Source organism: Cygnus atratus, chromosome 3 (assembly GCF_013377495.2).
Source record: "Cygnus atratus isolate AKBS03 ecotype Queensland, Australia chromosome 3, CAtr_DNAZoo_HiC_assembly, whole genome shotgun sequence".
Taxonomy (NCBI): Eukaryota; Metazoa; Chordata; class Aves; order Anseriformes; family Anatidae; genus Cygnus; species Cygnus atratus.
The window spans coordinates 102,979,023-103,005,017 of NC_066364.1; the positions used below are offsets into that span (position 1 = coordinate 102,979,023).

Genomic DNA, 25,995 nt, shown 5'->3' on the forward strand with positions numbered 1-25,995 from the left:
AAAACCCTGTTTGCTACCGAAATTGCAATCCTCCCATTCTTCAGGCCCGCTGCTGACCCAGTCACCAGAACTGACAGCACGCAGAAGACAAAGAGAAGTGACAAGCAGAGCAAGAGAACGTGCCAGCAGATCCCAGGTAACAACCAATGTGCAATTCTGCAGCTCTCCAGGGTCCCTCCCTGGGGTCACAGCAGTGACAGTGTGGCTACTGATTTAATGCCTAACAGTTCGTGTCTTGTGACTTGAAAAACAGATATTACAGAGCAGTGCTGGTATTGCCTCCAAGGCACTCAATCTCTTCATTTTAAGTATAGATAATATTGCTGGTATCTCAGATTCCCCATGTAACCAGACCAATTCTTATGCCAGTAAAGCTGCACCATTAACTCTAATGAAACTCAGAAATCAGTTTCTGATCTACTGTATCTTGGGAACCAAATATACTGGCACACAAACGTTAAGAGGCTTTACAGGATAAAAACACAAGGTAAAAGCTCAATTTCAAAACTCAAAGTGGCCCATGTTGAAAATAAATTTTAGCTGCCTTACAAAAATGTAGAAATGTTTATGAAGTAACAACTAAACACTATATATGAAATTAAACTTTTTGCATCATGTGACATGGCAAAATGAAGACATTTCATTACAAAGCAAATCATAAAAATTAACCAAAACCATTCTCTAAATAACATTCTTTCTCTTGATTTTTGCTGATACTGAATATGCCAAAGAATTGCAACCTGCAGATTGCAGAAATAGTTTTATTTATTTTACAGTGACCCACCAAAAACATGTTCCTAACTGAAAACAAACAAATGCTACAGAGACCTCTGGAAATGTAACTTCAGTATAAAACACTTTGTAAAAGCATGCAAGTTCCTCTTAGAAGCTGGACCTAGTTCAAGCTAAACAAAAACATGAGTCACCTTTGAGACTCCATTTATGCATGTTCCATCTTTTAGTATGTTCCTAAGAGAAATAATAATTAGTATAATAAAACCAAACTGACCTCCCCTACCCCATCTGACAAAATAGCAGAAAACATGAAAAAGCACACACTGTTGTCTGCACTACGCTGAAACAAAACTGCAAACATTGAAAGCACTTGGAGGAACAAGTACTTCTTGCACAGTGAAGTTTGTGAGGCTCAGAAATAACTTCACATGAGGAATTTTTACAGTTAAGGAAAAAGAAGTCAACTTAATGTACATTATGGGGAAAAATAATGTCATAAACCTCGCATCATCTCTGCTGAGCACTTTTTAGACTCCATTAAAATTAAGAGCTTTACTCCAGGTTTTGTTTTGAAGATATATGTTTACTCCTTTTGTGATCAGAACTGATTTTTCTTCTCTTCTAAACAGAGCATGGTCTTCCCCATATTCCTTGGCTTATCCCAGTTCCCTTGGTGTATGCACTGGACCCCTGCTTCCATCTCAGCTGTAATTCTATTCCTACCATCTCCTGCCTCCTAAACTCGCCTAAGAAATTGAGATGTCCAATCTTCCACAGCCAATCAAACCTGCATCACACCTCCACTCTGATTTCATTCTCTCACTGTCAGCTTCTTCACTCTTTAGTCCTAGTTTCCCTGCCTGTACACATGTAAACTTTTTTCTCCTAAATTCTGAGCAGTCAGTATTTCACCATGGTCACTTCCCAGATTCCATTCCCACTCCCACTGGTTTCTTATTCCTCCAGTCTGTACTTCCTCTGTCCTCTTTCTTCATTAACCTTTTGTTCTGCCACACAGGAATCTTCTTTGGTACTGCAACGTAGAGCACTGTTAACAAAGAGTATCCACGCTTTCTCTAGAGTACTATTTACCATCATCTCCTTAAACTGCAGTGAAAGTCCCTTCATTCTTAAGAGCTCTGCAATAGAGCAAACCTGCAGAAGAAGAAAACTGCAAAGAATAAAGGAGGCAGTAGGTACAAGCTGTTAGAGACAGACCCAGTACAAAGCAAATCTGTTGCACAGGTTCTTCTGGAAGCACACCACAGTGGATTAAGGGGGTATGGGTACCCACCATACCCAAAGAAGTACAATCCTTCCTTATATTGACTTCTATGCAGTACTGTCACCAGAGGTTGTGATCTGAGCACAGACTGCTGTTCTGTTTTTTTGTTTGTTTGAATGAGTGACATACCAGCCTCAAAGGACCCAGAAGTCTCGAGCAAAGAAACTTCTTAAAACACACATTTGGTCATTTAAACCATGACTCCAACACAGAGGACAGCCATGAGAGTGACTTCTATTTCTTTCAGTTGCTTTAGCCTTGATTATAGGAGAAAATCAGTACCCAACAGCAGCTTGGACAAAATGATGCTATTTGTATTTGTATTTTGCAGATTTTATTATTTGCTCCTGTTCAGCTGAGGAATGCCACAGGAATAACAAGTTCGTGCGATGCTGGCAACTCCACCCGTGCAGAAAACAGAAGCGTGAAGGCTTCTGATAAAAACTGAAAAAATCTTTAAAGAATCATTTTTCAAAATTCATAATACTTCTTGGTTTAATGTGGGGAGCTGTTCATACTTCAGATTGGCTTGTTTATCCAGATGACTTCACTCAACTCTCTTTAAAATAAGTTTATCTTCTTAAGCCATAATTAAAACCCAAACATTTTACATACAAACTGTGTTAATATAAACAAAATTCTGAAATGAGACTACAGCAGACATTTGGATTATTGCTATATATTTTGATTTCTCTGTTAATGAGGCAGAGTAAAATTTCATTTGTTCAGTAAGACTCAAGAAAAAGTATTCCCTCTGAGACATACTAAACCCATACATGGCACATTCCACTTGCAAAACAAATACTTGTGAATCAATTTTTTTCCTGGATTCATTTCTGATACTAAATGAAACTCTACAAATCACGAGGTCTTGCATATTGAAATTCGAGCTAGCTGATCTTCTGAAGTTCCTTGAATTATGAAACACGAATTACCTGATGATTTTATGATTTCAAAGTGTACCTGTTCCTGAGGTTCATCTACGTCATTCTTTGCATCACTGAATCAATGTTATTCAGTTATCTGCAAGACAACAAGCAGTTCTGCAGGTCTACAGCACAGGAAGCAGCGACTCCAGAAGAATCTTGACTTAATTCAAACTAGACACCAGGAAAAATTTCTTTACCGTGAGGGTGGTCAAACACTGAAACAGGCATCCCAGCAAGGTAGATAATGACCTCAGTAATGTGCTTTAACTCTCAGTTAGCCCTGAAGAGGTCAGGCAGTTGGGTTAGACGATCTTTGAATGTCCCTTCCAACTGAACTATTCTACTCTGATATTTTTTTCTTGGGCAACCTCATGGAGGCAGGGGAAGAGATAAATAGAAAGGAAGACACTTCTCTCCTGTGAGGTGACAGAGCACTGGGACAGGTTGCCCAGAGAGGCTGTGGAGTCTCCTTCTCTGGAGACATTCAAAACCCGCCTGGATGCCATCCTGTGAGACGTGCTGTAGGTGACCCTGCTTGGCAGGGGGGTTGGACTAGATGATCTTCAGAGGTCCCTGCCAGCCTCAGCCACTCTGTGACATGTCACCATTGGACTAAACGTTTCAGATGTTAACAGACTGTCCTCACAAACACAGCTGAGCTTTTCAAAAAGCAGCAGAACTGAAGTGACAATAGAGGTTCATAGGGTTCTAGATTCAGTAACTGCAATGTCAGCTGAGCCTGAAGAAAGAAATGGAGCTGTCTGAAATCAAAGGAGCAATTTGATAGCAGAGCTACCAGTTTATTTTAGTCCCGTGGATAAGAAAGTGATAATTTGGAGAATATCACTCTTTTAGACAGATCACACACCCCAAGACATGCTGTCCTTAACAAACAAAGTGAGTAAGTTATATTATTTTTCATATGAACAGCATTTTCTTAATGCTATCACCAGTGCCAATTAAAATACCACCAGATGGAAAAAATAAATTAGTTTCTGGACTAACTGCTGGCAGAGAGAGACTGATGCAGACAACTTAATACTAATTGAGGATATCACAGTATATTATTTACTCATTAAACATACAAGAGGATACCCCAAAAGCATAAACCAAAAAAGTTAAAAGCAGACATCAGTGGTTATAATTATCCACTCTTACAAATAGAAACATCATTCTTTGCCAAGTAACCTCCTCAAAAAAAAAAAAAAAGAAAAAAGGAATATAACCAAGATCTTACTGTCAGAATGCCTGGACTTCTTATCCAAAACTCCTTGAAAACACAGGGCTATCCTTAGTCAGAACGTAAGTTCTACAAACAGTTTATTTCACTCCCTTCTGTCGTTTCAGACAGACTTTTCTTCCACACACCTCCTCTTCTCAAACAGAAATGCTGCAACCATGATAACAAAAAAGGAAAACATTTGGTTTTGGCAGCATTCCAATGAAATGAGAAAATTTGGTGTCTGTAAAGTTTTTATGAAGGTATTCAGCAATGCCATACTGACAGCCTGCTTTAGATATGCAGAGCGAAACAGCTGCTGACCTGCCATCAAGAATGCTAGTCAATTAATTGCTTCATTTTTTTTTTCAGTCAAATCTACAGGCAGTAATGTCCAGGAGCTTATTTTTTTTTTTATCTATTACTCTGTGCCAGGTTATATCGAAGTTGCCATATTCTACCAACGAAACTTTATCTAGATTCTAGTGATCAAAACTAGAAATATGTTCCACCTGGCAGAAAGACCAATGTGCACTGAGACAAATTTGATTAAGACTGTTGGCAGTTATTCTTTAGTAATCCCAGTAAGATTGCACAAGATAACCGCCTAAGAAAACTGGAATATGTTGTACATCATTAACCATTCCTCTTATCAAGACTCTGCTGTGTGCCTTCTCCTGAACAGATACCCCTCCAGCTTTGGGTGGAATCCTGAATGTGATTATTTCTATTGAATTCAAAATAATGTAAATAATTTTGATCACAACCTTATTGTTTACATAGCACTCAAACAGTTGTATCATGTTTTTTATAGTAAACTAAACCTGCTTCCTGTAAAGCTGACAAACTAAACCTTGGAATTTAAAAAGATGTAGTAGCCATGCACATAGCCTTGAAAACTATAGGAATAGTCAGATTAAACACTTTAAGATTTAAGTCTTGATAAGCAAAGAAAGTACATGAAAAAAGAAGAAATGCTATAAACAATCTTATTTTGAACTTGCAATGACGTGGTTCAGGGTTTTTTTTTCTTAAACAGTGTCTTAATACTGTAAAACTCCTTTGTTTTCTCATTAAGTTTTGATAATAAGTAATTATGTGTGTGTTGTTCCAGGAACATCCAGTAATTTACCTCTGCTAAAAGAATCTCACTACTCTCAGCAGGAGATGATTCATCTCAATCTCATTAAAGTCAGTGGACAGACTCCCATCAATTACTAGGACAGCTGAACTAAACCAATATGATAGAAGTTTACATCTGATATACAGCCATACTTACCGATCAGTGGGTGCAGTTTTATATTTATACTGCTACACACCCTAACCAACATTTATTCTTAGTAATATTACAAAACTAAATGATAGACAATGTAGAAATCAAAGTTACATGTACTAGATGCACTAGCAAAAAAAACTTAATTGACAACACATGGAAAGAAACTGTACAAGTATGCTTACTTCAGCAATTCATGGTTTCACCAATCATCACAGACAGAATCAGGTACTGAACCCAAAATTACTTAGTTTCAGACTACGTTTTCTGACAAAGAATACTTATTAATCTTTAAACCATATTGAGAGAAATTACCTTACTTTTAGTGGACACAGAAGTTATTACTTTCCTCTTTTACTACAAAGAATTTGCACCACAGACTTGAAGTGTAACATACAAAAAGAAGGCGAACTCTTATCCCCACTGAGTTGGGCAACACAAGTAGTATTCCAATGAAAGATCCTTAAATTAGACATTAGAAAACGCTTTCATAATAATGACAATACCACACTGTAACAAATTGATTAGGGAAATTTCACCATATCCATCACTGTATTTTTTTTAAGAACTGGTTAGACTAATATCTGCCAAAATATTTTGCTACAGTTTGATCTTGCCTTGCAGCAGAGGAAGAGTATTAGACTGACCTCTCAAAGTAACCTCCCAGGCCTTTTCTCTACAGTTCTACATTGCTCTAAGTTCTGCCACGCAGACAAGTCTTCTGGATGCAGTATTTACTTTACTGTGTTTATTCAGTATATACCTTATTGTATCCAATACCCTTTATGAATTTCAAATGCTAATAAAGGAAATAATAACAAACAACAGGGAATGAGTACATCAGCCAACAAATATACATCTTGAGTTTGTTCAGGCACTGATACTCATCCCTAAATGCTTGAACTGAGTGGAGTTACTGGCTTATAAATATATGCTCCACCACATAGCATTGTAATGTTCTAACATTTTTAACCTTGGAAAAATATCTCCCTGTGACCTTTATATGTATGCATTTGCTTTAAAGTAATGGATATCTCAAAAATGATAACAGCTCTAAAATATGGATAATTATTTTGAAAAGCTGCCTATATCAAACTGTTTTTCTTCTTCTCAGAAAAAAAGTAATTTGAAATATTCTTTTTGATTAGTACTTGGCAGCTACATACTTCCCGTGGCTACTATCATCCAAAATGCTAAGCAGCTATCAGAACCAGATACCCAGGGAGAAAACTCTCATATTCAGTTAGACACCCTAGTCAAGTATTTTGAGGAGATGTCAGGGCAAAGTCACCTGCATGTCTAACTATTATTTCTATTGTCTTGTCAGTTTTATAAACTAAAGCAAGAAAGACGGTAGGTCATTTTAGAAACATTTTAAATAAAAAAAAAATTAGAAACATTAAAAATTTTTCAATCTATAAATTTAGTACCTTACAATGCTGATTTACAGATGTTATTTTAAACATCTATGAAACAAAAATATAAGAGTCATAGGCATTAGCAGAATGCCAATTCCTTATGGCAGACAATCAAGGGCCCAACAGAAACTCTGATATCCAATGCATTCTGAAACTGACCGAACTTCATATAAAGAAAATTATAGAAATTAAATGAAATAGCCTGACTACCAAACATTGGAACTGGAACAAAAAGAAAAAACAGAAAAGGAAAACAGACTGTGATTTTGCAGTAGAGGGAGAATATAGAAGCTAAGAAACTTCCCTAAAAGTTGTGTGGTAGATCAAAAAACTTGTTGGGGCTAAAACACAGAATTGGTCACACATACAGAATTGAATGTTTAATTCACTGATCTTGTAAATGATAGTGTTGTTAAGTAATAACTCATGCATAAAAACACGAGAGCTTTGCACTGTAATTTTCAGGGAATTCTAATAGTTTAAAATAGCTTTTTCTGAGGATCTTTCAGGATGCAAAGAATTTCAGGCACAAGCACAGGAGTTTTGAAAGATGTGCAAACAAAACATGGAAGAAAAAACAGGACTTTTTTTTTTTTTTTAAATCACCAAGATTCTAAATATTCAACTGTAGCAGGACATATACTTCCTAGTTCTAGTGGCTCGAGACACTTTAGCCTCAGTTTTAGCATCTTTAGCCTCAGTTTTAGTAACTTGAGCATTTTTGTACTGGAAATTCCAGTTCATAAAACAAATATTGGCAAAGCCTCTCTCTCTCTCTAAACTCTGCAAGGATACGACAAGTAAAAAAGACAAAATTGTTTTGATCATGTCTTAACATTTAATAGTAGACAAGCTTATAAAAGTAGTTCAAATGAAAAACTTCCTTTTCCTGCTCCAAAGCCTAACACAAAGCCCCTTCTTATCGCAAAACACTCAGCAACCAAGGTCAGTCTTTGACACTGATGACACTGAAGATAAATGCTGGCAAGATTGGCCTCAAGCCATTAGACAATACCTAACGAGTTGCCTTCCATACCACTGCTCTTTTGCACATACTTTCTCTGCATAAGAATTGTACCATAGGGGACTCATCTCCTCAGGCTTTAGCTCAGGAGTCTGCAGTTGCAGCAGGGCAGAGCTCCCAGGTCTCCTCTTTGCATCTCAGAAGTAAGCACCAGCACTATTGCTCTGTTACCCCAAAACAAGAGTCTTTATTTAACACAGGCATTTCAGGAAGACTCGACACTTAGTACCAGACAGTGTTAACGGATCAGCTAGCTGCTTTATTCTGGTGAAACACAGCATCATCACATGGTTAGTCTCTGGCATCAGCCGTGCCAGGTACAGCCACAGCTTCCCCCAATATCTCTTGTTTTTCTTAATGGATGACTCTGTCCTTAACCTGGCTAAACAGTTAACCCTATTGAGACTCACTGAGTCAACTTAATGAGCGAGTCAACTTAATGAGCAAAGGAAAACAAGAAAAGCTCTTTGGTTTTTGTTTGTTTTTTTAAAAAACAACAGCAGCAATGTAAAACTTAGAGTGAGGTAATAAAATAGGTGGAGTTTGTTGAAAATGCAAACTAGGTATTATTCTGGCCTGGACTACTTATCTGAACCTTGTATTCAAGCGCATGGCCTACATTTCTCACCCAAAATAATGCACTCCTTAGTTAAACTGTTCATAATTTTTTTCTGTAACTATGTGTGTACTATTTATTATTATTAAAAATAAGCTTAGGAATAGACAGGCAACAGAACAGAGTACATAAATATATCCAATAAGAAAAGGATTTAAGTCAGGTTTGTTCGCTTATTGATGGTTATGCAGAACCCACTTCCCAGCAGAAGGTTGCAAAGTGGGTGTTTAAATTATACCTTTGTGTAACTAAACAACTTTGCCTATGCTGAAAATGCAACTTGAAATCGAGGAACCTCTGGGACAAAAAGTGATCGGACAGAGAAGACTGGCATCTACCATGCCACCTACAGTTGCGGGGCCCTGAAGAAAAAAGCTGTTTAAAATGGGCTGTGAGCCAGAAGTTTTCCACAGTGGGCTACATACTATTTGCGAAGGAAAAGTTGGAAACCTTTAATTTACACAGCATTTAGAAAACAAAACAAACAAAGGTTTTATTTCTCCATCTCTAACTGTTGTTCTTCCAGTTTTCTAATAAACTACTAACATGCGCAGTGGAGTACCTAGCTGAGGGCACTCAGTATTCTTGCATTTCTAATCTGCCCAGCTGTCACAATGCTTTTTTTGGATCTAATCATTCTGCTAATAGTTTCACATTCCTCAACAGAAACTGCACACCAGTGACATTCATCAGAGACGAGGACCATTTGAGTCAACACTTGAGAGAATGATGCCCTTCGTGTTTGAGTCCAAAGCTGCATGGATATTGAGGTACAACACTGGTCATTTAACAGAGAAATAACTATCACACCAAGCGTATTCAATAATATTTAACACAGTTTGCTCTTTTGGTGACAGTCTACTGGGTGGATGCTTAAACATACTTAGTAAAAACAAGCTGCTTTGCATGAATGGATAGAAAGAATTTTCATTGACCACCAAAATTAAAATATTAAGGTTTATTCACTTAAGATTTAGATGTAATTGCAATGGAATACTAAGCAGCTTGCTTGGATTCTGTGAGCTTCAGTTGACAGAGCTACTTCTGAGTTGCTGAACCATATCCTTTTGTATCATTCTACACTCTTCCTCCAAAATGTAGGAATAAAAATAAAATTACAATTTAAAAATATCTGAAAAAGACTGTATTTTTTCCACATTTTGCCATCTCCACTTTATTGGAATTCCATTTTGGCTTCTAAGAACGTAAGTAAACAGATTAAGAACTCCACAACCACAGCCAAGCAGCATATTCTAAAGATTAAAAAATTAAAGTCTGCTAAGTAAGGCTAATTCATGTCAAAGCTTTTAGATTTCTAATAGTATCATGAGTTACTGGAGGGTAAAGGAGTAGAAGAAGTAAGCTCCTTAAGAATGTTATGTCCATCTGTGAGTGCCATCTGTCAAAGAAATCCTGAAAGGAGAGGCTGCAGAGGAATCCAGAATATCCCCAGCTGTTATACTGTAAATTACTACCTATGCTAGAATACGTTGATACATATTTCTAGGCAGATAAATGTTTTCTTTCCTTTTGATTCTCATTTTGGATCCATGATCTTTGCTCTCTGCATTTCAGTACAAACACACATCATCTCTGAATCATCCGATCACACTAAATAATTCTAAGAATAAACCAGACAACCTAAACTCAGGACATTATTGTTTTCGACAATGACAGTCGAAAAACATTTTTCATATATTTTTCAAAATGCACTGATGATACCAAGAAAGTAATTCACTGAAGAAATCTCACTCAAAAGCTGTCAGGATAATATAACAATTTTTAATATATATTTTTATAAATATGTATCTGTATCAACAAATATGTGGTGGTTTTGTTTTTGTTTTTAATTATCAGGGATATCTGTAAGAACCCTGAGCTGAAGCAAGCTGCCAGCTGCAAATCACTAGAAAATTTCTGGAACTGATAAGAAACAAAATACCTGCCGGGTCCATACTGCATCCCACAGAAAACCAAAACCTTTTCTATCTTCCTCCAGGAATAAACACACAGGTATAAATACATCAAGAATTATGGAAAATGAGGTAAAGGGAGGTCTGTACAGAAATGAGTTTTGAGATCACTGAATGCCTTTCATTTTCCCAAAGGAAAGATATACAGTCTTAATATAAGGTTGATCTGATCCCTCTTCCCTCCATTTACTTGATCAGCAATAAAAATTGCATTGAAGCTATAAAAATATATTAAAGGGGAGTAACCATTTCTTATTCTTGAGTTATGCAAAATAAACCCTGGATGCTAAATAAATAAATAAATAAATGTTTTACAATGAGAAGAAAACCAATGCCATCCTGAGAGAACAAATATATAAATCAAACATTTGCCACTGCTGTTAGAAGTATGCGAAGAAGCAGCTATATCCTATATACTTTACTGTTCTTACCCCAGGCCACTATGGCTTTAGATTTCACATATTTTTTGAAAGACTGCCTAGCAGAAAGAAGAATGTTTCAGAAAACAACACTACTATGCAACTATTTGAATGTGCTGCACAGACCTTTTGTTTTCCTCTTTCTTCATCTGATACAGATTTACTCAGTAGTTACAGAGATACCTACGATTCCTCTTTCTCAACAGAAGTCAGTGTTGTTCAAAATAGCTACCTAGAAAAAAAGGGGGGTGAGAGGAAAAGCCACAAAAAAATAAAAGACAAAACATGGCTTTTCCAAGTACGTCTTCTACTTAACCGTGCCCTAAATTAACAGTATATAGGTTAAGTGCTAACAGGAAAGAAGATTCCTTCAGAGTGAGTAAGTAAAAAGTAGAACAATGGAGAGCAAAGAACCCACTACTCCTGAAATAATAATTCCTATTGCTCTCCCACAACTTCTATGTTCTTTACTGTATTGCAAGTATGGCACTATATTTATTACCTTCTGGTTATCTGCAAAAAATACAATGTTTGAGGAATTCTACTTACAAGTTGTTAAAAACGACAAAACATGCTGCAGTTAAATACAAGAAATGTAAAGTGACTTATTTTTAAGTACAGAGAAAGAGAGTAAAGAGCACGTGTGAATGCATGCTTACACGTTGTGTGCAAGAGAAGGAAGAAGAAAAAAAATGTCTTTCACTGGAAATTCAGATCATTTCATGCTACTATTCATTCCATGTCAACCACTCGAATAGCTGCTAATTCAAACTGAGCAATGTTGTTGATATAGACTAAATCCAAGCCCTGCTGGAGACAGTATGAAGAAGAGAGAACGTGGAGCTGTTCAGTTTGAGAACCCTGGCTGGGAACACAGCGCTTTGCTGCTAGAACACCTCCTGCACTGCATCACAGCACCTACGCCTGGAACATCATTCTCACCCACATGACCAGCCTTCCCCAAAACTGAGTAACTAAGAGGCTGGTAACGAATCTTTTAACTCAAAAGTCCTACCCTGACAGGTGACACAGAGTACTTTTTACACTGTTATTTGACACAAGCTTTTCAGCTGTGCAGAGCTAATTCAATGAGAAAAGTGTGCACTTTCTTTTTTTTTCCTGGGGGATCCTGAGGTAAGAATAGAAGACTCACTCCCTAGGAGTCTTCTGTGTCAGTCTGAAAAACAGACTTACCACTTTTTGATTTTTTTTCTCTTATTTTGCTATTTTGAGACAGTATGGGTGCTTTCGTTTTGTCAATAAAATTGCATTCAAAGTAACAGATTTCTGGCCTATATAATTTGGATTTCACTTGAACTCCTCACACTCACGGACTGTTCTACCCTGTCTGCTTCTCGCACTTCTTTTCAGTCTCTTTTGTAAGAGACTGAAGCATTGATTTCATCTGACCAGGGTAGATCAAGCAAAATGGGATACACTTTCTGTTGTCTCAAGCAACTCCCACGCTGGGTCAGTTGTGTCCCCTCCCAGAATGTTCCCTCCATTATGCCACTACCACTCAGTGTGTCTGCACCCCAAGTTTCACCATTAAATAAATTGGGCTTTTTTTCCTCCCTTAGAAAGACCAATTCCCTAATTTTTCTTTGCTGTACAGAACAAACACATATGGAAGCAGAATGGAGAGAGGGCATAAAACAGTAAATAAGAGCCTGTGACCCATTGGAGAGATGTATTTTAAATTCCTACCCTCATTGTTGACAACATTATTTTAATAACAATCTAGTATTTTTTCTACTGTGCTTTTTCATATTCAATGTCATAAAAGCCACTAACTGCCAAAGTAAGAAGTTTGACAGAATAATTCTGAAGATTTGAAAATGTTGAAAAGAAGCATCCTGTGCAGACAGCTGAACGGTGAGATGATAAAAGATTGTATCACATTTGCTGGAGCACCAAGGAAAATCAGAAGCCTGCAGCTCAGTGAAAACTATGGAAATTGACTCAAGGTCCATCATCTGTAGATCAACAGAATACAGATTCAGAAGTTACAGTGAGAAAATATGGTAGGAAACTATGCACTTCATAGCACAGCTGCTTTTCTTTTCATTATTAGATTAAAATGTTATTGATTTGATACACCTAAATTACAAGTGTTGTATTAAAGACATTCGAATAAAGAACTGTTGCTACTAAACAAAAGCTGTGGTCGAATTCATATTTTTAAAAGGAAGTCAGAGAATATCAACTTCAAACAAAAAGCTATTCACAGGAATATTCAAAACTACCAAAAAACCACACCACCACAACTCTCAGAAGTCACTTAGATTTTCAATCCCTTTTTGCTTCCCTCACTCTAATGCTTGTTTACCTTCTCATATCCTCCTCCACTTAAATAGCTAGTCACTTGAGGATCAAAGTTGCTATTTTTAGTCACTTAACCTATAGTTAATCTCATTGTTGCCTGTCTTTTAAGTGGAGTTAGTGCACCTATGGGCTAGCAAGAACGACAGCAAGTCCTTGTTTATATGTAATGTTACAGAAAGTTAATGCAAGTTCTGAAATACACAAGTACATTTAGCTAGTTTTGACATTTGTTTTTTATAGAGTGGATTGACATTTGACCTTATGTGACTTGATTAATGTCTGTATTAATCATTCTCCTCTGGCTGAGACTCAGGCATTGCTTTCCTCTCTCTGGAAAACAAACTGAAGCACAAATTCTTTAGAACAGGGAACAGCAGTTCAGAACTTAAACTTATTAAAACTGCACATCAGCAGAGCTAATCAAAAGCCTTCCTTGGACATACGTGGTGTGTCTGATCTGCTTCAGGTACAAGTGTGAGTATAAAATAACAAATTTTAATAATTACAAACTAAACATCCTGTAAGACTTTCCTTACTTTCAAAAGCATGGAGTCAAAGATCATTCCTAATTGGTGCCTGTGCCTCAGCTCTAACCAGGAAGGGCTTTTCTCAAGTCATCACCAGCCACACAGCTTCCAGCAGGGTGTCTATTTTAACAACAGAAAAGTTTTTCCACAGTTCTCAACATTATCAACATCATTACCAAAATATTCAGAGAAAACAATACTTCTGCAAAAGTTCGCAAAGTTACCTACATGCCTAGTGCTATTTTTGTTTGTTTTCACTAATTTAAAAAAAAATACATTGGAAAGCAAAGGACGCTGTTTAAATATTGAAATTTTAGTACTCAACTTCAGATGATCTGTTACAAAAAATATAAAAAACTGGATATTTGATTCCTTTAATATATGAAAACGTTGCCTAAAATGTCTACCTAAATTATCTTTCTTCTTGTGCGTCTGGAGCTGAAGAGTATACAGCCTACATAGTAGTAGGACATGTAGTAGTCCTACTATAGTGTAGTAGTAAATGCCTGACATTTAATTTCTTCAATATAATAAATAAAAGAAAAACCCCACATTGAGATTTGAATGAAATGAATACATAGTCACGGATATGAAATCATGGTTCAAAAAGCAGCAGCTAGATTTGAATTTTACAAAAACAGATCAACAAACTAAACCAAACCAAACCCAAACAGGAGGGAAGAGGAGGAGAGGTGAGACGAGACGAGACCTCACTGGTCTCTACAACAACCTGAAAGGAGGTTGCAGCAAGGAGGGTGCAAATCTCTTTTCTCAGTTGACAAGTGAAAGGACGCGGGGAAACGGTCTCAAATTGTGCCGGGGAGGGTTAGATTGGACATTAGGAAGAATTGCTTCACAGAGAGGGTAGTCAGGTATTGGAATGGGCTGCCCAAGGAAGTGGAGGTGTCCCCACCCCTGGAGGTATTGAAGAGAGGTGTGGACATGGCACTAAGGGAGACGGTTCAGTGATGGAACTCGGCTGACAGTTGGACTTCACGATCTTGAAGCTCTCTTCCAACATAGATGATTCTATGTTTCTACAAGACTGAGTAAAATTGTAATGATAAAAGACAACAAGCTATTATTAGCATTTTTTATAAAGCATGCTATACTGACCTTATGGTCAGTTAAGAACAAGAATTTATCAGTTGCATTCTGTTTGAGCTAATCATATTTTTCCTCTTAGCTAGACCCAATTTTTCAGTTTCTTGTTCTACGGTCAGCTTTTAAGCTTTTCAATAAAGCCTACCAAAGGGACCAGCTCTGACCTTCTGCACAATAGCACAGAGCAGAGTTAAGGCATTCAGAGTTCTTCTGTTTAATATATTACGCAAATGTAATTACAAATCTCAATAATATTATTACTGATGCTATTTGAATGTTGTACTGGCATGGTTTTGTCTGGGATAGAGTTGATTTTCTTCCTACTAGCTGATATGGTGCTGTGTTTTGGATTTAGGATGAGAATGTTTTTGTTTTTTGTTGTTTTTTTTTTTTTCCCCACAATGTTCTCCCAAAAGTACCAATGTTAGAGATTTTATGTTAGCTTCATCATGCTACTTTAAGATATGCACATTCCGTTAGTGTAAACTGGGAAGACAAAAGAGATGAATATATTGAGGCAGGCACAGTTTTGGCAGACAGAATAGTAGAAAAATGATAGAAACACATATAAGTAGTCAAATCAGTAAGATTTGTTAACATAGTACAGAACTTACTAACTCATTTTAAAATTATGGAACACGTTTTTGGGTGTAGAAAAAGCAGGAAAATGACAGAAGAGCACACAACTAGAATAACTAACTTTTATTTCCCCAGGAAAACTGCAGTGAGCAGCTTCCACATTTGTTCATGTCTGAGTTTTTAATTAAGCTGGCATAATAATTGTTAGAAACACACAATTCATTTTTGTGATTTTTTTTGTTCTTTTTTTTTGTTGTTATTGTATCACACTCATGTTAATTGCTGTTTATTCTAGGTATTTTTTCCTTAACTGAAGTTAAATCTGAGAGAAGGGATGGAGCTTGAAGTTAGTTATTACAGTAAACAAATCATGTGTTTCTTGCCCTTGACATCTCCAGAATCCTTCTGATTTTCTTATGATAGGAGACAAGTTAATCCAACTTATGATATTCAAATGTGAATCATGATGTTTTACATTTCAGCATTCACAACTCTCCTGAGCATTTGACTGTCAAAAGCAATCATGACAATAGTAATACAGAATCTCAGGCAAGCATCTTCCCGTAACTATGGTTTAAAGAAACAAAATAAGCAAAGACTGAATGAATGTTTATGCAAGACTTGCAATTTTTCAACATTTTTTGAGTACATTCGACAATAGCCATCACTCTAAATAATGCATTTTTATTTAATTTTTAACACCAATTTGGTTTTCATATTCTTGAAAACAAAATCCAGCTTAGCAATACAAGTGAATAGCAAAAGAGAATGCTATTAGGATCTATTGCAAATAATCAGGCAGAAAATATATAGCCTATTTTAAAGTTATATTGCTTTCACTTCCTCAAATATAATGTGAAATATTTAGAATGATTTTGATGAATACCATGTTAGACCATACAATCTGGGAGCAAAATCTAAATTACTTTGCACGTTCAACACATCAGGAGCAGATTATTTTTTATCACAGTGTTAGGAATTGACACAATCACATATGAAAGTGTTGTTATATATTTTTTTTTCACATGAGAAATAGCGCCACTGAAAGAAAAAATGTCAGGACTAGTAAAGGTATTGGTAAGGAAATGAGTTAAAAAGAGGTAACAATAGGTAGTGCTGAAAAAGGAAATAAAATTGAGCTGAAGCAAGATTATTAGTGGAAATCCTCCAGGGTCCGTTTTGAAACTGATTCAACATTTTCTTTAAAAACCTTGGCACCAAAATGAGTGTATGCCAATTAAACCTGCAGGTAACGTGGAGCTGGAAAGCAGCAGTAACCGCAGGGAAGACTGGAATATCAGGAGTACAGAAATAGTTAAACTGAGGACTATAATAATAGAAATTGGATGAAATTTAACAGTGTAAAAGGTAAATATCTGCATGTTGAGGGTGACAGCAAAAACCTCATCTATACGCGAAGAGCTTATCAGTTTTAAGCGACAGAGGAGAGGGCACTGGATACATCAGATAATTATATTGTACCTGTATCCTTTCAGTGTGATAGAACTGTGGTGGTTCCACTGGGAGAAGTATTCTAGCAGAGAGAGTAAAGTAATACAGATAGAGCACGGTTTTTTCTAATATACCATGTGGAGTATTATTCATATTCATATTACATGTGGCTTTGTAATTAAAGTTTCAGAAAGATGAAAGCTATCAGATGACTCAGAGTGAACAACAACTTTAAGAATGACCATACAAAATTTGTCTGGAACACTGCTTCAAAAATTGCTATCTGCGAAATAAGTCAGGAAAATTTTAACTTACAAGAAACTTCATTCAGTTGCCCAAACCTACCTCTAGCTCCAATACTATGAAACAGACCAAAAATCAAGAAGTGTTTGAGATACAGAAAGTTAGTTCTTTTAAATCACTATTAAACTCTTTAGAATTAGACCCATGTTTAAATAAAGAAACATTATCTTTTCCAATTTTTCTACTTTCCAACACTTTCCCTTTATTACCAGTGTTTGTAATAAAGGGCATACGGATTTCTTATTTTTCCTTGTTTATTGCAATCCCCAAACCTACAAGCCTTTCTGGAAGTACTCATATAAAAAATTTATTTATTGAAAATTAGTGAGTTACAATGGCAGTAATACCACTATTTCCTACTGCATGTGGAAATGTTGAGGATATCCCCCAAGAGCTAATAAAGAAAACCTGAACAGTATAAATATCACAGCACCTGAGTCAATACAGATTTTTATACAACTTTTCAGATAAAACTCTGCAAGTTCTTGGTTCCCTAACCCCAGCCATGAAGCCTTCCACAACTGAACGAAGCATGACCACACTCAAGCATTTGCTTTGTAAACAGTGTTCTAATTTGCAGGATCTTAAGTGACCTATTTTTTCCTCAAGTAAGAAGTTAAAAGCTAGTAATAGTTTGTCATTATTGCAAAGGAACTTGGGGTAGAATCTTCTAACAAAAGAACAGCTCTTCTGAGAATGTAACATCAGGGAAACACTTACTGTAGAACAGCATCAATGTACATACAGTTATTTGGACCAATTCTTCCTTAAATGATATTTCAGGAATCAGACTTCATGCAAGGATATTTTCATTCACTAAGAAGAAAAGATAAAGAAGGGTACCGCATAGAGTATTAGTAAATGAAAATTCAAGACACTATGAAGGGAGATAGTATGAAATAAATACTGTGCTCACAAAAAGAGACAAAAAAAAAAACAAAATAGAAAGTTTGTAGAATACAAAAGATGAGGCAGTTAGTCTACTTCTAATAAAACAAAAGACTTGAGAATAATAAAGACTCCATCACACAACTGCCATCTTCATTGCTGCCTGCATCATTCTTAACTTTCTAAGCAAGGACAAAATTATTGCCAGTATTAGTCACCAACTCTATATCCTAAGTCACCAAGCAATGAACTAATTACACCCTCCAAACCACAGTGACCAGGACTAAAAAGTCAGAATCAAGAAAAATGTTTCTGTCCTACTTTCCTACTGTTGATTCTGGATATTAAAGCATGTAGGTGTAGAAAATATTTCTAGGTCAGAAATACTCAGAACAGAATGAGTGTAAAATTAAAGCTTTTCTCTCTCTCTCTCTGCATGTACAGCTTACCAACAAGAATCTTTGTCTTCAAAAGAAGTTTATCAAATTCTGAAAACACCTCCAACTTCATAAGACACTGAAACAGACCTCAAATCAGAGCTATATTAATTCTAATGTAGTTTTCTTCTGCAAATACCACAGAAGTCAAATGAATTTTTATGCTAAAGGTATTAAGTAGTATCTCTTGGGAAGATCCATTGCTTTTGGTAATCACTGAGCCTTGCTATAAACAATATTACTTGGAAGGCAAGTTGTTTTTTTGTTTTGTTTTGTTTTTAATATGGAGTAATTCAGTGGAAGAAATTTGGCTTTAAGAATTTTCCCATTAAGGCACAAAGTTAAAAAGGACCGTTTTCAATCAAACTTTATTTTCTGTCCATCTCTCTCATTTTCACTTTTAGCAGGATTTTATATGCTTCTGTTTTAGGACAACCACATCCAGCTCCGACCTAAATGGGATTACATACCATCTGACAGAATGCTCACATCTATCTGCTTTTGAAGCAACTGCAACCTGAAGTTATACCAATCTACATTAAAAAAAAATATCTTCATCTAAACATTTCTGCTTTTCCTATGAGTCTTTTGCTCTAATAAAGGCATAATTGTCAAGCTAAAAGACCAATGGGCACTCATAGAAAAAAAAAAGAGGGATAAGCTCCTTGCATTACTGGCCTTCCTCAACTGATAATAATCAAGAATGTCCTTCCTCAGCAGGTAAATATCACAGATAGAAGGGGAAGGTTTTATTTCTGGAGGTTCTGCGGCTATGTATATTTAAAACAACTACCTTTAAGATACTCTAGCTCCAGGATCCTCATGGGTCCTTCCTTTAAGACACTCTAGCTCCAAGATCTTCCTGTGTCTTTTTTTTTTTTTTTAAATCATAGAATTCAACGAATCTTCGATATCTCAAGTAGCACTCATTGGTTGTGCGGAAAAAAGAGTCAGTGTTATCACAGATTTTACTGGGAAGTCCAGCTTAAAATGATTCCCTCCTATTCTCTGTCAATCAGACTGGAGGATTGACCTAGATTACGATGCAAAATTACTTCTAACTTGGACTGATGTCCTCATTCAGTATGCTGCACAGCCCCACAGCCCTTTGTTTCAGCAGAGCAGAAGGGATTTTTGGAGCTGGGATCTTGGGGAGAATAGAACAATGGGAGAAAAAAGGCTGAAGGTTTGTAGAAGTGCCTCTGAGGACCACTCAAGGCTACTATCACTTAAGGCATGGTTTCTAAATTACTTCTGCTCAAGTAACACAGAATGTGGGCCTACACTAGCTCATGCATCCATTGCACAGATTTCACTTAAATTAACAATCCCACTAGACACAAAACTAAGAAACTGTTTAACCTCTACACGATAGCACATTCAGTCTGATCCACTAGCTCTTTTCATACACACAGGTCTTTTATTTCAAATACTTCTAGTTCATCATAGTCTCCTCAAGAAGTCCTACCAACAAATTCTAGTCAAATAACATTAGCCTCACAGTCCTCACCACAGATTGGGTGCCACCCTGAAGAGCTACTATGGGATTTTTAGGGGGTCATGGGGCAAAATGAAAGCCCAGAGTCTATAAAGATGGCCTTTGTTTCCAGCCCCTCCTTGGTGAAGAAATGAAGAGGAAACAGCCTAGACTCATGGAGCTCTCCTGCCTCTGTAAACAAATACCTTGCAAAGAAGCACGAGCTTACCAAATACTTAATAAAATAACTTTCTGTCCTGAAGTTTTCTATCCAAAACTGAACTGCAAAAATTCAAAGCAAGACGTCTTAAGTAGACTATCAAAATACTCTGATGTTATTTTTTCCTTATTTTTCTAGCTCCGTTTCCTTCATTCTCAGCACTTTGTAAGGACATCTTCATGGGTGTGTTTGACATTATGTCTGTTCCAAAGTTTGGTAAACACTTAAAATACGTTGGTGCTTTCTTTCAAACCCAAAATTAGTGTTCACTTTACCAAGGCCTGAATGCTTGGCACATCACTGTGCCAACTCAACTCAGACCAAATGCACAATGCAGCTAACTCCATAGATGTGCTTTCCAGCTCCACATTTTCCACTTCAGCAAATTAATGATCAGGAAAGATGGGATACACCCAAAACACAGAAAACCACTCATTCAGCAACTCAAAAATGGATATGCTGGCACTGAAACTTATAGTTGAACATGAAATGCATCCCCCAAAAAATCCTGGATTTCAGCTGCTTAACTATATTTAATATTTCAAGGATGTCCCTAAGATGATTTTTAGTGAGAACAAACAGTAACTTGTTAGAAGTAAAACAATGGCTGGCTTGATAGGGAATAGACAGTACTTTTACCCCTCTAGTGCATTTATCCCCTTACGTTCAGTATTTTTCAGAAAGGATGTCACTTCCACAGAGAATTCAGTTGCTCTACATTTTAAGAACTCCAATTTTCCAGTGAAGCCTGACATATTTCAGAAGTTGATATAAAAAAAATGGAAAGGAAAGAAAAATAAATTTCTGGTGACTTAGGATGCTAAAATACTTCACACTAAAAGACAGTAACAACTAAAAAACTAGAAAATTTCTTCCAGTAGCAGCCAGGCCTTCTAAAGTCTTTTCTACTTAAAAAGATTTTGGAAAGAATAAGCATTTACCACCTTGATTTCCACTTTATATAAAACAGAAAGAAAACCTGCCTTGCCATTCAAATAAGAAGTGAGTTTTAAAAAAATCTCCATTGTAGGAAAAAAAAAATTTCCATGTTTGAAGTAAGACAAAATGCCTAAATAAGTGTAATTACCTATCTGAGAGAGTTTTACTTCAGCATTCATCTGGATATTTGATAGCACATGCAAATAAAAACTTTTAACATATACCCTAAGGAATTAAGCATTCCTAGTAACAACAAAGCCTTGAAGCTGAAATTAGTAATACTGCATATAGAGTTAGTGTTTTTTTTTCCAACTGAAACTCAAAATATGGTGCTACAAATAAAATACGGTGCTACAAAAATAAAAGACAAATTGATGTTGATTCCAAATAAAAGTAACGTATTACCTTGTATGACACTACAATTTGCAGAAAACTAGCACAAGATAATATCTAACCTTGGCCTACAAGCAGGCATGATTTCATTATTTCAGATTAGTTATTTAAGGTATCAGGGGTAGTTATAAACCTAACAAACTCCCAAGGAAGTCCTGCATTTGTGAGAGCTACACTTAAGTACTTTCCATCTCGTTGTGAACACCTGCACGTATGCTTGGATGCGGTTACTTTCTACAACTAGTCTTGGAGCTGTCAATGTCCTGTGGCAATGTCAATACTGGTGAATTTATCACAATAGGAAAAGCTAAGAAATACATTTAAAAAAATGCTGTTTTATTAACATTCTAAGCCATCGTTTAACCACGAAGTAAAATACTACATGATCTCTTCACATAAATTAATTGATCAGAAATTAATAATTATCAACAATTCATGTTACGAATGACTATCTCAAAAACATTATGATTTATTTGAACTATTTATTTTAAAAGCAGATTAAAAAAAAAGAATATCCTTAAAACACTAGTGTTGATGTTATTTTCAGCTAGCTACTTTTCCCCTTGGTTCATTAGGTATCAGGAGACAGCTTCAAAAACAATTTTTCTGTGCAATTCCACTAATACCTAGATCTTCACCTCCTTCCCACCGTCAATTCATCGCATAATCCCACAGCGTTAGTGTAGAAATGGCATTCAAATTTAGAACTCCAAAACCTGAAACACACTTGAAGCAATTTTGTTTAATAATGCTGAGGTTGCTTGCATTTGAGGTTTGGTCACCATGTTTTAGGAAAGAAAAGTATCTTGCAGCATGTGACATCAGAGCAGTCTGCACACCAACTACCACTGCATTCAATATCACTCCCAAACAAAACAACCTGAAACAAAGAAGAGTTTAACAACTGAAAAGAGCAAGAGATTGCACACTGCGTAAGCAGAAATACATTTTTTTAAAGCTGTAAAAGCATTCAGAGAAAAGGAAAACTATCAAAGTACAATAGTGTATGGCTAATGTGAAAAATCTATCCTGAAAGAACTGGAGCACTAAAGAAAGCAAAACAGCTTCTCTCATTGTATGAAAGGAAACAAACAAACACACTTGAAAGAAAAATGCTTTCTAGTTCATTACTATTCAGCTCAAATGCTGATGTATATTGACTATTCATTACAATTATCACTACCATTATCCATTGTTTTTAATAGTAATTTCCTTCTACTTCTCCTATGTCCTTCTCTGTGTGCAACAGGCTCCCAAAAAGGATGTGGCCACTGCACCCAAACTTTCACTGCAATAGCGTTAGTGGAATTTAGATGAGTTTTCTTGTCCTTTCACTTGCTTTAACAGTTGCAAACATCCTACTAATAGTGCAATGGGTCACACTTCAATGGCTGATCATCTAACATATACTCAAATCCATTTTACATTTTTTTATCTTTGCAAAACATTCCCTTTTAAACAAGCATTGTATTACAACAGTATTAATGATGAAATATGCCAACTGCCTGTGCCAAGTGCTGAAGGGGCATGTATAATTTGGTTTATAAATATGGGAGCCTCACTAGCAAAGCTGCAAATCAAACAACAAAGGACTCAGAATTCATAGGGACTTTTTTGTGAAACATTCAATAATAATAAATATGCAGGCATAATAGCATGTTGTTTCAAACCACAATGCTCCTTAATATTCTATCAGAACTTTACACCAACACCTATTTTGTCTTGAGGACATTAACTATTTGAGAATGGAAATATCATATCTACCATATGTACAAAATATAGCAGTCTACGTATGTAGTACACGGGGTACACTTCACCTGGTAACAGAAGAGACGGTACCTTAACAGTTCACCCACAAACACATTTTAAAAGCTAGATGCAAAATAAAACTGAATACAAAAGCCTTTCACATTAGGTCCTAAATGAAGAAACGGTTTCTCAGAAATATATGTTTGAAATGTTGAAATTCAAGAAAACCACAAGGGAAAATATTCTGCTTAGGCTTTTCCACAAGGCGTTATCACAAAGAACTCTTTATCAGGTCAGCAGTTCTTCAACAAAACTAGCAGACTTCAAAATATTCCAGCAGAGCAATTTGCAGTTTAGCACCATCCCATATGAAAGCATTCTAATTATAGCTCTTTCATGAAAAGCCACAATCTCAAAGGAAAGAAAACACAACTCAGTAACAAACCAAAGCCAATTGCAATACATCTTTTGGATAAAAACAAACAAACAAAACACACACACACCAAAAAAAAACTTCTAACACCAATCAGACAAATAACAGGAAAAGAAGGAATGGCCAGTACAGACTCTGATTAAGGAGAATAAATGGACATATCAAAAGAGTTCATTCTGCCAGGTTAATAAACCAGCTTAAATAATTGTGAGTTATTCTACTGGTTTCTGCCAGAACAAAATAAATTTATTCAGAGTATATTTAAAATTTCAGCCTCTTATAAGGTAATCTTTGCTCTGCACACAAGAACTACCACGGAATTCTGCAGAGATGACACACTAAAGAAAAGATGGTGCTAGCTTTATGGAAAAAGCAATTATGGCCTCCAAATATGTTGGACACAAATGACATAACATTTTCCTTTGAACAATATACATTATTTTCTTATATACCAATGTAAATATAAAGTACCACAATTTAAGTACCTATTTAGAAAAATGTTATCGCTTTGTTTTAAAGATAATTTGATCAAGTCCAAAAGAAAATGTTGGGGGGGGAGGAGAGGAGGGGTGGGGAATCCACAGCAGAACACACCATGGTTTGTTTTCAACTTTTTTATAGATTGAACCAATTTAACTAAGAAACAGAACCTGACCCTTAAATAAACCTGTTCAAAGATTTTTCAGGAAGAGGTTTCTAGTTTTGCTGTTATAAACGATGGATCATTTACTCTAACATGTGCCAATGCATAAGATTCAGCAAACACATTTGGATATTCATAAATGTCCTCATTCATGTCTTTGATCACATGGTACAAGGTTATCAACAATTCTCAACAGCCACAAGATGAAGGCGGGTATGTTCTACTATGCTTATTATCATGGCAAATACTTGTTACTAGCTTTAACTTTTTAATGGGAATTATCATTCCAAGTAACTCTCCCTAATTCCAACAGGAATCTGGAGCTCAAATTGCTTACCTGTGGACATAATGCAGCTGATGAACAGAATCAATAGCTATCACCATTTCAGCCAAATAGAAACGAGCCATATCTTCAGGTAGTCTGTCCTCAAACTTGCTGAGCAATGTAAGCAGGTCTCCTCCAACATAGTAATCCATAACCAGGTACTATGGAGTGGGAACGACGAGAAAACAAATGGGAAGAAAAACATACTGAGTGAATTTAAGACTTAAAAACTAATTGAAACACAAAAAATAATTTATTGCAAAAATTATCATATATATATTTATTTATATATATATATATATATATATATTTATATTTATATATATCCAAACATAGTCAGCCTCGTGACAAAACATTATCAGCTTCATCCACTGCCCCATCATCAAACACAGTTATATCTAGATACTCAAAATGTCCTTTTAAAAACAGTATCCTTCAACTAAATGCAAAAGGCATAAAGGATTAAAGCACAGGCCTATCATAATCTGTGTTAATTAGGGATCTCATTTAGGAAATATAATATTCCAAGCTTCCCCTTCCCTTTTACTTACCATCTTCATTTCCTATTATATAAATGATTTTGGAAAGTAAAATTTTTTAGACTACTCATAGATTAAAGCAAAAACTGAGAGAATTCAAGCGGCTTATAGCATAATTCCATATACTGTTGACACTGCACACAATACAGGATCTGCCAATATATGATGGAAGACGTCACCTTCTCTAACTGATATCATGGAAGAAAACACTTTGATTTCTGCTTTATTAATGAAGCATATAATGAAGCATGTCTGCCATTGGATCAGATGCAAAGACTTAAAAGAGCTCACAATCTTTCTTCTCTTTACTGTATTATGACAGAATGAACCCCCACTTCCTTACAGCGTGGTCAAAATGACTGGAAAGAAACGTAGGAACTCACAATGAGTATTTTTTTTTATTTATTTTAATTGTGGAACAGCAGCTGGAAAAGTAAATGAGAAAAAGAATATAACAAACTAAAGTAAGATCATTTTCTCAAGAGGGCCTGGTGAGAGTTGAGTGGAGTAAGCTGACCGCATGGCCAGTTCAAAATGGCAGCCAGCCACAGGAAGCCATCACTAGTAACCGCGTGATGGCAGCAGGAGCAGCAGTCACCTGCCTGGCTGAGAAGAGCATGAGGCTTGTGAGGTCCCAGGGAGCATCTGAGGGGGTTTCTGATTCCCAATACTCTCAAGCCGTGCATCATGTGTTGTATTTGTTTAGGTGCGGGCCAGCAGGCAAACAGTCTCGCAAGAGGGCCCAATGGCAGTCGGGCAAAGACAACTGAT

At 36.2% G+C, this 25,995-nt stretch overlaps 1 protein-coding gene across 3 annotated transcripts in view; it reads right to left on the reverse strand.

Moving 5' to 3' along the window:
• The window catches only part of CDC42BPA (CDC42 binding protein kinase alpha), a 162,398-nt gene that overhangs the window by 79,805 nt on the left and 56,598 nt on the right, over nucleotides 1-25,995 (reverse strand). For all 3 annotated transcript variants that reach the window (XM_035564799.2, XM_035564806.2, XM_035564814.2), the window contains exon 6: nucleotides 24,698-24,846. In XM_035564799.2, coding sequence (XP_035420692.1) covers nucleotides 24,698-24,846 — 149 coding nt within the window. The remainder of the gene's footprint in view (nucleotides 1-24,697; nucleotides 24,847-25,995) is intronic.